The sequence below is a fragment of the Plectropomus leopardus genome, chromosome 15 (assembly GCF_008729295.1).
Source record: "Plectropomus leopardus isolate mb chromosome 15, YSFRI_Pleo_2.0, whole genome shotgun sequence".
Classification (NCBI taxonomy): Eukaryota; Metazoa; Chordata; class Actinopteri; order Perciformes; family Serranidae; genus Plectropomus; species Plectropomus leopardus.
This window is the reverse complement of record NC_056477.1, coordinates 24,448,525-24,463,900: the sequence shown is the minus strand read 5'-3', so window position 1 is coordinate 24,463,900 and position 15,376 is coordinate 24,448,525. Positions and strand designations below refer to the sequence as shown.

The following is a 15,376-nucleotide window of genomic DNA, read 5'->3' as shown; positions in this document are numbered from 1 at the left end:
ACACATCTACCTTCTACCTTCTTCTTCTTCAATGAAGTTCAAGAAACGCTAAGTGGAGAGAGGGGTGACACTAAATACTTTAGCCTGTTGAAGTTGTTATAATCTGAAATATTTGCATTTTTAATCTTGTTGACGCATTTTTTTTGTAGGCTATGTTCTGGTTGTATTTTAGTCAAGAGACTACTGAGAATTAAATTTGTATGATCATTATAACGTTCCATAAATAACAAAGTTTAAGGTATCATAAATCTTGCACTGTGCTGTATGTGGCAAAATGAACAGGGTAATTTTGCAGGATGCATATAGACCTAATTAAGGTTTTAGTTAAAACGTCAACGTGTAATACAAACGCTCTTGCAGATTTGTATGGCTCATTTGCTATTTTCATGCGTTTGACGCCTGCGTTTTGGTTTTATACGGAACTTTGTGTGGACAGTAATGAGTTTTATCACTCGCTCAAATTCCTCTGACGGTGTTTGAAGGCAGCAATATTTTGTTATGGTTTTACGTCATCGACGTAAAAAGGGGACGTTCCAGCCGTGACTACTGGTGGAGAATGCGTCACGTGCGCTATGCAAATGAGACAGCTGTCCGCGAGGAAGGATCTGCTCAGCGGCTCTGCGGGCTGAAGATGGCGGACGAAGAGACTCGTCTCGGAACGGCCTTTTCAGGCGCCTCCGATATGGAAGAACCTGCCGCGAAAAAGTCGAAAATCAGTCCGGTGACTAACCACGGATTTAAAGTCGCTAAAGCAGACCAATTCTCACGCGCCTCCGGGGATACGGGGAGCTGGGAGGCGGCGGTGGATTGTGCGCAGCCAGCGGAGAAGGAAGCGAAGCCGGTGATGGCGGTAGAGCAGGCCCCAGCAGCGCCAGGCGGAGACAACAATGGACTGAGACTGCTGGTTTCCGAGTCGCACAAACCAGTAGTGAAACCAGACGACAGCGCTGTATTAGGGACAACTGAGGAGGCTGCTGGTACGTAAAGAGACGGACATTTAACAGCGCTTTAGGTATTTAAGCGACTTAAGTTATGGTGGGCAGTGCTTGTTTTACCAACTTAACCGGCGTGTTAAGCTAACGTAAGTAATGTTACAGAAGTTAATGTTAGGAAACTTAAACTAGCTAACAATAAACTCAAATTTATGGATGTTAAGGTATGTGAAACATTACTTCCCGGCAACTTTAACTTTTTTTGGGTGAAAACTAAAAACGAAAGAGAAAACAGCCTGACGTCTGTGACTCGGTGTGTGGGGATTTAACTCGTTCCTTTACGGCACTAAACTTTCATAGCCGCTTAACATCAACATCAACATTTAACGCATTTGTTAGCCGGGGTTGTGCCGAAATACGTTTCCCCATTTAATAGTGTCTCCCACCTATTAATGTAAGCCTTTTTTCTCGGTGGTTAGGGTAAGGAGCTGTTTGTTATCCATGAGATGGGAAAGGGTGGTGCAAAACGGGTAAAGCATTAAAAAAAGTATGGGCGAAGGACTTGTTTGTTTTTTAGTTTGGCTTAGGGGAGGAACATACAACTTAAAATTGTTGAATTGTGTATTTATTTTTTGATTTTTTGATTTTTTTTCTTTACAATTCTGCAAAATCACACCATTTACCAAAGCCAGGAACTGAAAAAGCAGAAAATCAAACTTTCCAATGGTCCTTTAACAAATTATTTTTAAGGAGGATTTGCATTTTGTTTAAAAAACTAGTTGTTTGTTTTGGCAATAACTATTGCCTCCACTGTTTGCTTGTTGCATTGGATACAATACTGCCTAGGTTTGGTGTGAATATGAAAAAATTGGGGTTATTTATGGTTGAGGGAGGAAAATTAGGAAAATAATTTGTAAATTTGGGGAGGGTCAAGTAAAAAAAAAAAACAGTTACACCCCAGCCACCCCCTTCCTCTGAATAAAGTACAGTTCCTTAGAAGGGTTTTGGTCAGAATTAGGTGGGGGGAAATGCATATTTGTGGGAAACACTCTTTGACACAACACTAGTTTAGGTGTCTTTTCAACTAGCGCTCACATACGTTTACTTTATTACACTGAGGTTGTTGTCATAGACATTGATTGTAAATGATCCAAGTGGTTATTAGAGATAGACACCTCTGGTCTCTACTTTTATTTGTTAATTTTACAAACTTCTATGTCCTCAGATTTCCTTGGACATGGTGATCTCCCCTCCAACGGTATGGCTGTCACGCCGGAGCACATCAACGAGGACGATGACAGATCATCACATGCCAGCTCCAGCGACTGGGCACCTCGACCCCAAATAGGTAACTAGTTATGTGACTTTGTGTTGCATTCAGCAAAAACTTTGCCTGCAACAGCTTCAGTTAATTCTTCAGTTACTACCTTATAATTGCTGGCAGTGGAACAGCATAGACATTGAAGAATACAAGTCATGCTGAGATGTTGTGGTCTCGGTCAGGTTCCTACAGTTTCATCCAGCAACACATCAGAGAGACCGATCCGAGGACCATTCTGAGGGATTTGCTGCCTGAGACTGTCCTCCCACCAGATTTAGACGACATGACATTGTGGCAGATCATCATCAACATCTCAGAGCCTCCTAAAAGAAAGAAGCGGAAGGATATTAACACCTTAGAAGATGTGGTCAGATTACTCCATGAAAGTAAAAGGATCCTTGTGCTGACTGGTGCTGGGGTATGCATTTACATTAATATTATACAGTATTGCCACGTGTTTATTCACATTACCAACGTTCATTCCATTAAGTCAGAGTGAGTGTTTACTTTTTTTTGTAGGTGTCTGTTTCCTGTGGAATACCAGACTTTCGCTCCAGAGATGGAATTTATGCACGGCTTGCTGTAGATTTCCCTGATCTTCCGGACCCTCAAGCTATGTTTGACATTGAGTACTTCAGACGGGACCCAAGACCCTTTTTCAAGTTTGCTAAGGTTTGTTCAATGTGTCCACTTACTTTTGTGCAAATTTAAGTTGGTAATAATACATCTAAAAATTATTAAAAGATCAGTTTTGCACTGTGCAACATATCTTCTACACTGTAACCCTTAACTTCCAGTTTTGTGGTTCACACACATACTATCACTATCATGCAGCGTTAACCCTTGAGCACATAGATGACATACGTGTCCTTTACATGAAGGAGATATATGAACAAAAGCTTGTAATGTATTATATGGTGCACAAAACCCATGTGTGCAGAAACCTATATGTTTACATTGTGTTTTAAAAGAAGACTCAGAACTTGTGTAAGGTAAATCTAGCATAAGACTCTTAAATTTTCTACCTTGTCAATCGGCTAACGGGCTACATTTTTATTCAGTTGGCATATGACAATCCAGATTGTATTACAAGACTAAGCCCACCCTTTAAGCAGTAACAAAGATTTTAAAAGATTGTTCCAGTTTTCCAGCCAATATATGGTGATATGCATGATTATAGGAAGCTTTGTATATTGTTTACAAGTGTTTATATATTGTCTGCAAGTGTTGATTGCATCCTCTTTGTTACAGGAGATCTACCCTGGTCAGTTTCAGCCTTCGCCCTGTCACAAATTCATATCTATGCTGGATAAGCAGGGGAAGCTGCTGCGCAATTACACACAAAACATTGACACGTTAGAACAAGTGGCTGGAGTACAGCGGATTATCCAGTGTCATGGTAAGTGATGCAGCTAAGAGATGGATCTTGGCTGTTTTATATATAGGTCTGTCCATGGTGATGGTGAGATTTATGAAGAACTTTTCTTTCAGGGTCGTTTGCAACTGCATCCTGTCTCGTCTGTAAATACAAAGTGGATTGTGAAGCTGTAAGGGAAGACATCTTTAACCAGGTAATTATCAATTACAAACTGATCCAAGACAGCACATGTTGGACACTATTGCAAACATTACGTGTTAGGCAACATCTGCAACTATATGCATGAAAATGCATAAACAGAGTTGTCCAAAAGTAACAGCATCCCGCGTTTCATGGTCATTGCATGAAAATACTCAACAAGCAACTTCTCTTGAACAGTTGTTCACGGTCCAAAGAAGCTGATGTGAGTACATTCACTTTCACGGAAAAGATCCTGTGAATCCCATACACAGGGTATGAGCACTGGTTCCAAAACTGTGATGGTACCATTCCAGGAGTGGGGCAGACATTGAGGAGCAATCGCAGTAAAACTAAATATGAATTGATCCTTTTCACTGTGTTGTCAAATACAAGCGTAAGAAATAACCGTCATAAATTGCTGTATTGCTTTGCATCATCTGTTTAAATGGAGCTATTAATGTTCAGAGTTCCATCTGTAATTTTCCTTGTCAGAGAAGTCAGTTGATGCCCATCAAGCAACTTATTGGTTTGCCTTTTAAGGAGTCACACAGTAGAAAACGTTTTGGAATCGCTCTAGTAGTGCTTTTTTTCTCACGTAACGACAACATATTGATAATCATCAGTATTGTCCAGACATACAGCAGTTAACATATTGCTTCAATCAGTGTCGTTAACGCTACAATCAATTTTAAAGGAAATTTTAGTAATGGTGGTATTGTATTAATTACAGTGAACATATTGTAGGTTGCGTCATCCAAGTTAGAAATTAATAAAAAAGCTTTTTGAAATGTCATTCACCTCCCCTTAAATGGGATTGTAGCGTGTAAATTGAACAGTGTTTACCATAATGCTAATAACATAAATTCATCCTCTAGGTTGTCCCTCGTTGTCGACGGTGTCCAGATATTCCCCTGGCAATCATGAAACCTGACATAGTCTTCTTTGGAGAGAATCTTCCAGAAATGTTCCACAGAGCCATGAAGCAGGATAAAGACGAAGTGGACCTCTTGATTGTCATCGGCTCCTCGCTTAAAGTCCGACCAGTTGCCCTCATCCCAAGTATGTTTTGTTTTGAAGAATGTATTTCTGTTTGCAGCACAATGTATGCAACTACCAATCTGTATCTGTTGTGCCTGCAATCAGCCCAAACATACAATCAGTAACTTGTCTTGATCCTGTCCAGACTCCATTCCTCATGAAGTGCCTCAGGTCCTGATCAACAGGGAGCAGCTGCCTCACCTCAACTTTGACGTGGAGCTACTTGGGGACTGTGATGTCATTGTCAACGAGCTCTGTCACCGGTTGGGTGGAGACTTTGAGCAGCTCTGCTACAACACTGTAAGACTCACTGAGATCACAGAGAAACCCCCTCGGTTACCAGAACAGCCACCAAGTGAGGCCTTGACTGCTTCCGGCGATGCAGCTCAGGAGGAGCAGAAGCAGCACAGTACAGACTCAGTAACTAAGCCTTCAGAGGAGACAGAACGTCCGAATGTCACAGACACAGCTGGTAATAATGTTACACCTCCAGAGCCTTGTCCAAATGCCCAGTGTCCCAGTGAGGGGACGGCTGAGCCTTCTGAGTTACCAGCAGAAGACGCACCAAAAGAGGAGACAGCTGAAGTAAAGAGCCAAACCTCCAATCTTGAATTTCGTAGACGATGCTGGATGAGTCGAATCAACAGAAGTCCAATCAGCAAACGACTTGAGAGTAAGCGTTAGACGATAGTAATACTGTTCACTGTAATTAACAAGTGTACTAAATTTTTTGTGTGAATATATTTTGAACCCATTCATCATATCAATCAAACCTTTCCTTTACAATATTTTTTCTTTCTGCAGCAGGAAAATTAATGTTAATCCACGTAATTATAAATGATTGGAAATCTTCTTCAGATATTAATTTCAGCACTTATTATTAATTATTTGTATTATTTCCCACAGCGGGCCAGTACCTCTTTCAAACACCAAATCACTATATCTTCCACGGCGCTGAAGTTTACTCTGACTCTGAAGACGAGATGTCAAGCTCCTGTGGGAGTGACAGCGACGAGTCTGAATGCAGCGCAGATGGGGTGGAAGAAGACAGCGAGCCCGAGGACGCCGACACACTTGCAGCAGATGGAGAGACATGCCTCAGAGACACAACACAACTCACTTTAGCCAACGAGGCCTCGTCGAGTGCGCAGACAAACAATACTAATGAAAAGACTCCGAGCACCACACACCTTTAAATGTAAAGAACTGGGTCGACAAAGCACTAACTGTCTTTTTATATATATATATATATGTATATATATATATATATATATACATATATATATATGTTTGGTATATTTTTGACTCAAGTCAAAAATATACCAAACATATATAAAGCTGAAATTGCGTGACAACTTTGTATGAATACACAGCAAGTTGTTTGTTTTTTCCTGTGCCCAGTTTGGTCACATGCATTGTGTCTGAAACTTCATACTGTATACTACTTACTAAATAGAATGCAGTAGATTTTTTTTCCATGTGCTCATCTCATTATCATTTATATTTTGAGAAATTATTCTTTTGAGACATCCACTGCAGTGTACAGTGAATGCAACACTAGCTTCAGCTTTAAATCTTAAATTGCATTCATTACGAGCAAAGACTTCAGATGTCTCAGTCCATAGTGTGAAGTCAGCTGTGGTCTAATGTGTTTTGGAGTTGGTTCATGTTACCACTGGGAAACGTGTAAATATGTAAGCCTACTGCCTGCTAAATAGTGGGTACTATGAGTTTCAGACACATAAATCTTTAGATGGTTTACTTGAACACATTGTCTATCTTGCAATATAAACGTTCAGCTCTGCCCTTTCACGAGGGGTAAAAGCTTGAGAAAAAGAACAGTACTCTTTAATTTTAGACCAAAGAACACTTTATCAACACGCTCCTATGTTGTCATAAGCTTTGTATGTTTAATCTGTCATTTGAATCTTGGGGGAAAAAAATATAACTATTGAAAAGGTGTTCCTTCTGACATGTGGCAGCTACTTTTTATGGTCAAGCCTCTTATTTTTATACTCTGATGTGAGACATACTCATCAAAGAGTAGGTGATAGTTTATATCTGTAAGAAGTTAAGTTGTAATATTAAGCCTTAGGAATATATTCAATGAGTTCACATTGAAAAATGGCACTTTTTTCCTTCTTACAAAAGCGGTTTTGTTGCCCATGTCACTTTTCATAGAGTTTAAAGTTGCATTCATTATCCAGACGAAGTCCGCTGCCTGTAAAGATTAAGTGTTGGTAGACATTTTTGAGCCAATGTGTTTGATAAAGGTCTCCACCAACAGAACATAACATTTACATGGTAATGATTTGTTTACAGTTTAAGATAATAAGATTTTTTTTTACATGCTTATAGTTGTTATCTCTTCTGGGGTTCTCAGTAAAAAAAAAAGAAGAATGGAAACTTACAACTCACTTCTGTTATTTCACACATATATGAATATCTGCATTGATGGTGCAGACCATAATCAAAACCATAAGGGTGCAGACGTGAATGCTGCGCCATCTAGTGCCTATGAGTAGTTTCACTTTATAAAGGTCTCAGAGAGTATGGGACTCGATTGAGAGGGTGCCAACGAGAGAACGACTTAGCTACATGTTAACACTGATATATTCCGAGACAGCAGTACAGTACAATATGTGAGGATTTAATATTAATAATTAGATGATAACTTTGCGGGAGGCCCTTTAACTAAACGTTCCCAGTTTGCGCATGCGCATGACAATAGTACGAGTTTTCGACCTTTAATTTAGCTGTAATGTCAAACTTGTCCGCCTCTTATCAGTGACTCATGAATATAAAGTCTTTGAACACGTGTACAGGGTCCATGTGAGTAACATTAAAGGTAAATCTGGTATAGGAACTTTATTTATTCAGCTCGAGTCTTTGGAACTACATTTCCCTGTTCTCTCCGCTGTCCCGTAATACGATGTGTCGTAAAGTCCTGTTAACAACAGAAAAACCGAGATGGACACCACTAGAGACGCCTGACAGTTTCTGTCTGTATTCTTAATTGTTATCTGAAATGTTTAAGTAGTGACCGCCAGGCTTCATCACACAGGACCAGTTGTAAAAATGGAGGCCATGGAAGATGACAGTTTGGACATGAAAGACGACCACAACCACAACTATTGTGCGAGCAGCGGCAGTAAAGTCCGCACGTATCTGAGTAGCCAACTGTCGGATGGAGCGGCGGTCCCGCAGCCTGCCTGCCCACCGGTGCCGGGAGGAGAACCAGGCAGTCGACGAGGGAAGCTGAGATCCGGCAGCACTGGGGGGTCAAAGTGCATGGACTCGGATTCAAGCAGCGAGAGCAGCGAAGTCAGCGAGACTGACTGCTCCGCTCCTCCAGCCGCCGCTGAGGGAAAATTCACCCTCGATTCTACTTCCAAGTTCCGTAAGTTGACTGTGACAGCAGGCCCTGATATCCTTCAGTCACTCAGCAGCTCGGCCTGCTGCAACACTGATGCTCCCACCGGTCTGTAGGCCTGATGGTTTTCACCATCATGTGCCTGATGTAACAGGTCATTTTAAACCTGACCAGTTTTTCTTTTTCCACTCAGTTCTGAATGCAATGGCTGTAGAAGACTACCGGAAAAACCACTGGCCAAACCTGGAGAAGGCCATAGACCGTCTGCTGATCCAGAATCCAACAGACCACATCTCTGTTTCTTATGCACAAATATACAGGTAAGACAATATGTAAATGCACACCTCAGCTGGAGCAGATTTCCATACAGTATGTGATATATGTTGCCATGAGGAGCCCCATAAGGCAGTGTTGTTGTTCAGACCACCTAAACTGAGACCAAGACAGGACCAAGGCCAGAGTGTCTTGAGACTGAGTCAAGACCAAGACCTATGGATGGATTACTGAACAGGCATACCAGGCACAGGCTCAGGGGCCGAAAGTGTCAGGGAGCCCCATGGCCTTCACTTGTAAAATGTTACTCAAATGTACACAGACTGACCAGGGAGAAACTCAAAAAGACTACAGAGATGCAAAAGAACTGCAAAGAGACCGAAAACAACTACAAATTTGGGAAAACAACTACAAAGAGATACAAAACAACTGCAAAGAAAAGCAAAATAACAAAAAGATAATAATTAACCTAAAAGGGGACATACAATTACCTCACAGAAGCCCAAACAACTACAAAAAGCCACAAAACAACAAAAAAAAAGCCTCAAAATGACCACAGTGAGATACAAAACCACAGAAAGATGCAAAATCACCACAAAGTCTGAGGGTCTAACTCATATGTAGGGGAGGTGAGGTAGGGCCCTTTGCATATCTGTGCCGAGGGGCCCATTTTCTCATGATCCACCCATGCCAAGATCAAGGCTGGGAAAGACCGAGTCAAGACTAGACCAGTGCGTGTGTGTCATGCAGAGTCCCCACTGCACGACACACTTAAGATAAAATGTGGTACATGCAAACCATAGGGACTCCACAAATTTATCTGACAGATCCAAAAACACCCTCAGAAAACAAATAAACATTCCTCTTAACACATTTCTGTGCGTGTATACAGGTTATATGTATGCATGTTTAAATGTACCATGTCAAATGTCTTGATAAAATAATCAAAAGGCATTGAAGAAATGAATTTTATATGTAGGAATTTCCCCTTGTTTTCCATTAGCAAACAAATACAAACAAATGTTAAGAAGTTGAAATGAAGTTATCCATCTGTATACAACACTTGTTTTTGCACAGGCAATTTAGTGTTATTCCCGCACTTGTGACCTTGGCCTCTTTGTTCACAGGTGAGACAAGATGCAGCAACAGTGTGTTCAAGTCCAAGACAAGACCTTCATAAAGTGGTCTTGAGACCGGTCTCAGGACCAAGTCAGATCTTGGGTACTACATCAGCCATGTGCATCTCATTAAACTGAAATTCTGTATTTCTGTGTTTCTCCTTTGCTTTTTTCTCCCCAGTTACGTCTATAAGTGTGTTTGTCAGCAGCACTCTGAGCTGCTCTACAATGATCTAACGTTAAAAATAACAAATCACCTGCAACAGGTCTCCACCCATCTACAAGTAAGCAAATCCAAATACAAGGAAATTATCATATACAGCCCATATAGAAACTATAATACTGACTAACACTTTTATTATTGTTGTTTTCCAGGCCAGCCCACCTGAGAACTTTATTGAGAACTTTAATGTTGCTCTGACGCAATACACAGCTTCTCTCCAATGCATAGTTCCTGTGTTTATGTACTTGGTAGGCATCTGTTTTGTTTTATATATATAATATTGGACGTAAAGACAGAACAGAGCTTGTGCTAAGGTGCGTCACTTGCACTCAGTTTCAAGTAGTCTTCTCTCTTTTTTTCATTTTCAATGTTTTTAGAATAAGTTCTACATCGAGTCAAAGCTGAACAGAGACCTGAGAGAGGATCTGATGAAGCTGTTCGCCGATCACGTCGCAGAAATACACGTGAACACACTGATGCGTGAGTGTATTGTAATATTTGACGCCCCAGTGGCTTATTTGAGATTTGATAAGTGTTCTGCTCGTATCTGGGAACCTGAAAAACTTCACTTCACATAAGACGTCACATAAAATTGTCTTCTGGAAAGCAGAGGATATTTAATACAGGACATGGGGACAGACAGAAGACTTTCATTCCTTGTTAACGCAAATAACGTGAAATATTTCTGTTTCTGATATCCTTGTTCAGCTCTTCTTATCAAAGCTCATTCCATGCCGTTTCAAGTGCAGCCTTCTACAATGGCCAGTGTGGTTAAAGGCCTCTACAGCCTCCGACCAGGTGAGCTGCGTTCATTATCACCCGTTCTGCTGTTAGAAAGCCTTCTCTGTCTTAAAATGATTTAAGTGCATCCCTACTGCAAGCTAATGTAATCTTTTTGCCTCCGCTAAAACACACAAAACAGACACAATGGTTTATTTCCTCCAGAATAAGCTGCACTGCACATGTTCTTCTGCTTCACAAATTTTTGATTTCCTCCTCTAGACTTGGAAACAACAGAGAAAGGTCCGCACACTTAGCCCCCCTTGCAGCTTTTATTGAGCCAGTAGCTCAATGTGCAGACCTTTTTTTGCTTGTACTTAGAAAGGTCCAGCACCTTTCTCATTGTTTTATGGATGTGCTCATTTTCTACCCTTTTTTCTTCTTCCAGACTGGGCCCAGTTAGCTCCGGATCTCTTCTCTGGGTTTATTCCCCAAATCAACCCTCCTGCTGTGGAGTCTCTACTGCCCGACTACGCTGCTCACGACCAGAAGTTACAGATGGAGCTCTCCTTAAACGGATTCCCACGGTCAGTTTTCTGAGGCTTTAAGCTCAGAGATTCATATAATATAGACACAGCTTTTGGTTTTAAGATTTGCTTTAAAGGAGCAGTGTGTAGTATTTAGTGGCATCTAGTGGTGAGGATCGCAGATTGCAACCAGCTGAAACATGTCCCATGTGCCAAATGTTAATTGCTGGCTGGAATTCCTTCAGTGTTCATTATTTCGGAGTCTTTCACCGGCAAATTATCCGCAGAGCTCTTTTCCTCTCCAAAACAAATATACCATGTGATTAAAAATGGTAAAAACACAGAATAAAGCAGTTTCAAGTTACAAATCGGTGTTTCAACTACGCTGTCGATAGGCCGCTAGCCCAGAGCCCGTTAATGTACAACCACCAGTTTTGTCAGATAACTTAAGATTCAGACGCTCAGGAGGTTTTTACCTGTCGCCAAATTATCCGCAGAGGTCTCTTCCTCTCCAAGACAAACGGACCCGCTGATTAAAACGGAGAGACTGCAAACTACAGTGGCTGACATGAAGACAGGAATGCCCTTATATTAGAGTTCAACCAATATTGGTTTTTCAGGGCCGATATTGATTATTAGTAGCTGGCCGTGCAACATGGTGAACTCTGTGAACAAGGACCCGCTCCTTGCGTAGATATAAGCAGCTGTAAGTTAACTGAAAAAAAGTATTCTTAGATGACTGTACACTAAGGACAAGAAATTTGCTGTTTTATGCCATTTCTGCACATATATCCCCCTAAATCCTACACACTGGACCTTTAAGTCACTGATGGGATGTGTTTTTGTTTTCCAGAGGTGACCAGTCTCGCAAGCGGGCCAGCGATGACTCCTGATAGCAGAGCTGCCGCCACCACACTCGTTGCAGAACTATTACTGTGCCTCCTACATCTTTATCACACGTTGGCTCACTGCACTAGGTACAATGTTGACAATGTGTCAGTTTCATCATCGACTCAAAGTCCTAAAACACTGTGAACAACAAAGAGAGCTCGATGTTGGGTTGCTGAGCAGAAGCCTAATCTCACTGCTCTAAAAAACAAGCACACAGACTTCCATTATGGTGCTTTCCTCTGTGATTATGATGCATCCAGCTTCAGTATTAATGGGATGCTGTGTGCGCTGAGTTGGGTTTCTTCATGTTCTCCTCATTTGAAGAGTGCCTTCACGGTGCCTTCTGATCGGATATCCAAACGACGGATAGGCTGATGAGTTCATTCCTAACCTTTAACATGGAAGTGTCTTTTTGATAGACTGGGCTAATCAAGACTTTCTATTGCTGCTAACAATACTGTCCATGTGATAATTCTACAACTCCCTCAGCGTCACCCACTGTGTCTGTAACCCACTGGCTTTGCTCAGCTCAGACGAGTGCAGAAAGAAACGAGAACAAATGGGAACTAAGTCATCGACCTCAACTCTGATTCTCTTCTTCATGTTGCCTTTACTGCATTGGTAAACCGGATTGTATTTTCCCGTTACGCCAAAGAGGATTTGCATTTTTTTTTTTCCTTTTATATATATCGCATTGGATTCAAGCTGACATTGTTAATGTTGTATGTTGTCTGAGTCACTGAGCCATTTCATTTTTTTATACTAACATATTTTGAGCTTTGGTTGTTTGTTATGCTCAAGTCAAATTCTAACTTTAAATATTACTTGTTTTGCCTTGCATGTAGGATTGGCAGGGATTGCCATGTAGGACATTACATTATTTGTCAGAAGGCTTAAAAAAACCACAGAATAGTGTTAGACAATTTGACTTAAGTTTGTTCGGCGACTAAATTGTTCCTAAACTGTAAATATATCAAACCTGACACTTCATTAATCTGATGTAAAGAATTAGACTTGGGCGGTATCGATGTCTCACAACTTCCTAAGGTATACGGTATATACCGCTTTTCAGGGTTTTCCTACACATTAATGTGTTTGTGGCGCACTGCCACAACATCAGCAACTGCCGCCACATATAGATTTTGTAGTTTTGGAGCTGCCTCTCTCTCTCTTGCTGTCTCTTTCTCTCCCGCAGCAGAATGCACTCTAGGCATAGACGGAGCTGCACAATGCCAAGCTCAGTGAAAGTCAAACATAACCTTTCATTAGTTCATGTAGTTTTGTCCAACCCTCTTAGGATGAAACAGCTGCATTCCCATGGAAACTACACACACTGCAGCCCAGCGCTGGGTCTAACTGTGTATAAGCAGCAGAAGGAAGTTTGCTTTCACTCGCATCTGCAAAAGCTGTTCCTCTAATCTATCACTCATCTCATCACATCTGAGTGATCCAACCACAAACTGATCAAAAGGAAATGTTGATTGTGATAATCAAACAGTTCTTTTCTCAATAGTCCATCCCGTGGCTCAAAACTCCTCTAACTGCTTCAGAGGAAAAAAAATAAAAAGTTAAGAAAAGTTTGCTTATGCTGCGTTCATGGACCCACAAGAACCGCCAAATGTGGAATGATCACTGATACCCCTTTTCCACCAAAGACGCTCTGGTTCTTAAACTGGTTCCATTCAGGATTCTTGGAACCTGAACCTGAATGGTTCCAAGCATGCTTTCTAGGGAACCAGCGCTCATTTCCACCAGTTTTGAGTGGAACCATTGTCATCAAGGATGAGGCATCAATGGATCGTTTTGCACAATGCACACTGGAAATAAACAGTACAAGCAATATCGATTACATCAATTAGCAATGAACTTTTGTTCTGTTATTACAGATGCTTGTTTTTTTCTAGTTCCGAGCTCTGTCTTTCCGTTTTTTATTTTTGTTCAAAATACTCTAAACAGTTCAAAATTAGGCATGGGAACCAGAACAGAACTAGTTTAACGTTGGTGAAAAAGGGGTACAAATGACTACAAAACACACAAACAGAAAAAATAAAACTCACTAAAACCGTCTTGGTAATTCTCTCTGTTGTTCCAAAAATCACCAACTCTGGTTTGGTTGACATCATTCACAAAATTGGAGGAAAATATGCTTTTTCTTTATTCCGTTATTCCCTGCGGTCTCTGCTGTCAGTGGGGGGCTTTTTAATAGTACTGTAATGCCATTCCTACCATTGAGTCACCATATTTCTCAGCCCAGCTGCCTGTTCCACCAATAGATGCTGACCTCTGGTGGCACATGCTGTGCACTACAATACAATGCCTCAATACAGCATCTCCTTTTCAGTTTAATAGAAAGATGAGCATCTCTTTTTTGATAGTATTAAAAGTCATACCCTCTGGATTTCTAAGCAGCCTGCTGTACCGTAATGCCCTGATACCACCTAAGCCAAAAAGAAAAAGATATGCAAATGTCGTTTGGCTTGAGTCTGGCGTACTTGTGCAAAAATGTTCCCAACATGCCTAACATGTATAGAGTATTAGTGATGTAAATAGTTTTTGGTCTTTGCATAGCGGTCGGTGTACACTAGCTTTTGTCACAGATGCATTTTTGTTAAATGATTCACTTGAATAGAAGTATTTGATACAAGGTCTTACACTGTTTTAAGTGTATAATAGATGCTCAGGCTTGCTTTTTCGTCTCCATCTGTGGGCCTTGGAAATGGTTCTCATCATTTTTCAAACTAATTTCATTATTCATGGGGCATGGAGGTGATTTTGTTTTTCACTGTTCAAGATTTTAAATCTGAATCTTGACAAATGTCAGTCTCTACAATTAGTAGGGATAATGATGAAGTCAGAGTCATTGCAGATGCCAAACACTGGATGTATGTTACTTGCTGAGTAACTTTCTAACATGCTGCAAAAAATCTCCATGTTAAAACAACTGTGAATAAACTTCCACTTGGCTTAAATGCTGTTTCAGAAATCTGTCGCAAAAAAAAAAAAAATCTGTTTTCCAAAACCAATAAAATTCTTGAATCCAATCAAGCACTCCTTTTTCTGTTTTTACTACCAGCACTTTTTTTTAACAGTGTACGTCACGCAACATAAGTGCTTTGAAAATTGATTATCACTGTTAATCTGCTGTGTTAACATTAGTGTCTGGGAGGCTCAACCAGGGGTTTCTAATTCTGTGGGATGGAGGGTCTCTGACGGACCACTGGAGGAGGAATCCCTTTACAGCATGCCCCCCCTGGCCAATGAGCTGGGACACCACCCAGACACATGGGCCAGGCCTCCCCAAAATAACCTGCGACTACTGCACTGACAAATGTTGCTACTTGTACTGGTGACAGGTTACCCTAGCTACACGGCTCCATATTTTTCCTGTAAACTCCAAGGTGA

General features: G+C 41.0%; 2 protein-coding genes across 2 annotated transcripts; both read left to right on the top strand.

Annotated features, from left to right (window-relative positions):
- The first annotated feature begins 491 nt into the window (after positions 1–491).
- Positions 492–6,125, top strand: sirt1 (sirtuin 1). Its single transcript, XM_042502730.1, has 9 exons — positions 492–977; positions 2,158–2,280; positions 2,436–2,671; positions 2,773–2,925; positions 3,505–3,652; positions 3,745–3,824; positions 4,687–4,870; positions 4,995–5,522; positions 5,756–6,125. Exons 1-9 carry the CDS (start codon positions 557–559, stop codon positions 6,043–6,045), a joined length of 2,163 nt encoding a protein of 720 aa, XP_042358664.1. The 5' UTR covers positions 492–556; the 3' UTR covers positions 6,046–6,125.
- Positions 6,126–7,786: 1,661 nt separating this feature from the next.
- Positions 7,787–15,007, top strand: cacul1 (CDK2 associated cullin domain 1). Its single transcript, XM_042502777.1, has 8 exons — positions 7,787–8,249; positions 8,416–8,542; positions 9,795–9,897; positions 9,989–10,084; positions 10,214–10,316; positions 10,545–10,634; positions 11,005–11,143; positions 11,937–15,007. Exons 1-8 carry the CDS (start codon positions 7,928–7,930, stop codon positions 11,974–11,976), a joined length of 1,020 nt encoding a protein of 339 aa, XP_042358711.1. The 5' UTR covers positions 7,787–7,927; the 3' UTR covers positions 11,977–15,007.
- Positions 15,008–15,376: the final 369 nt, after the last annotated feature.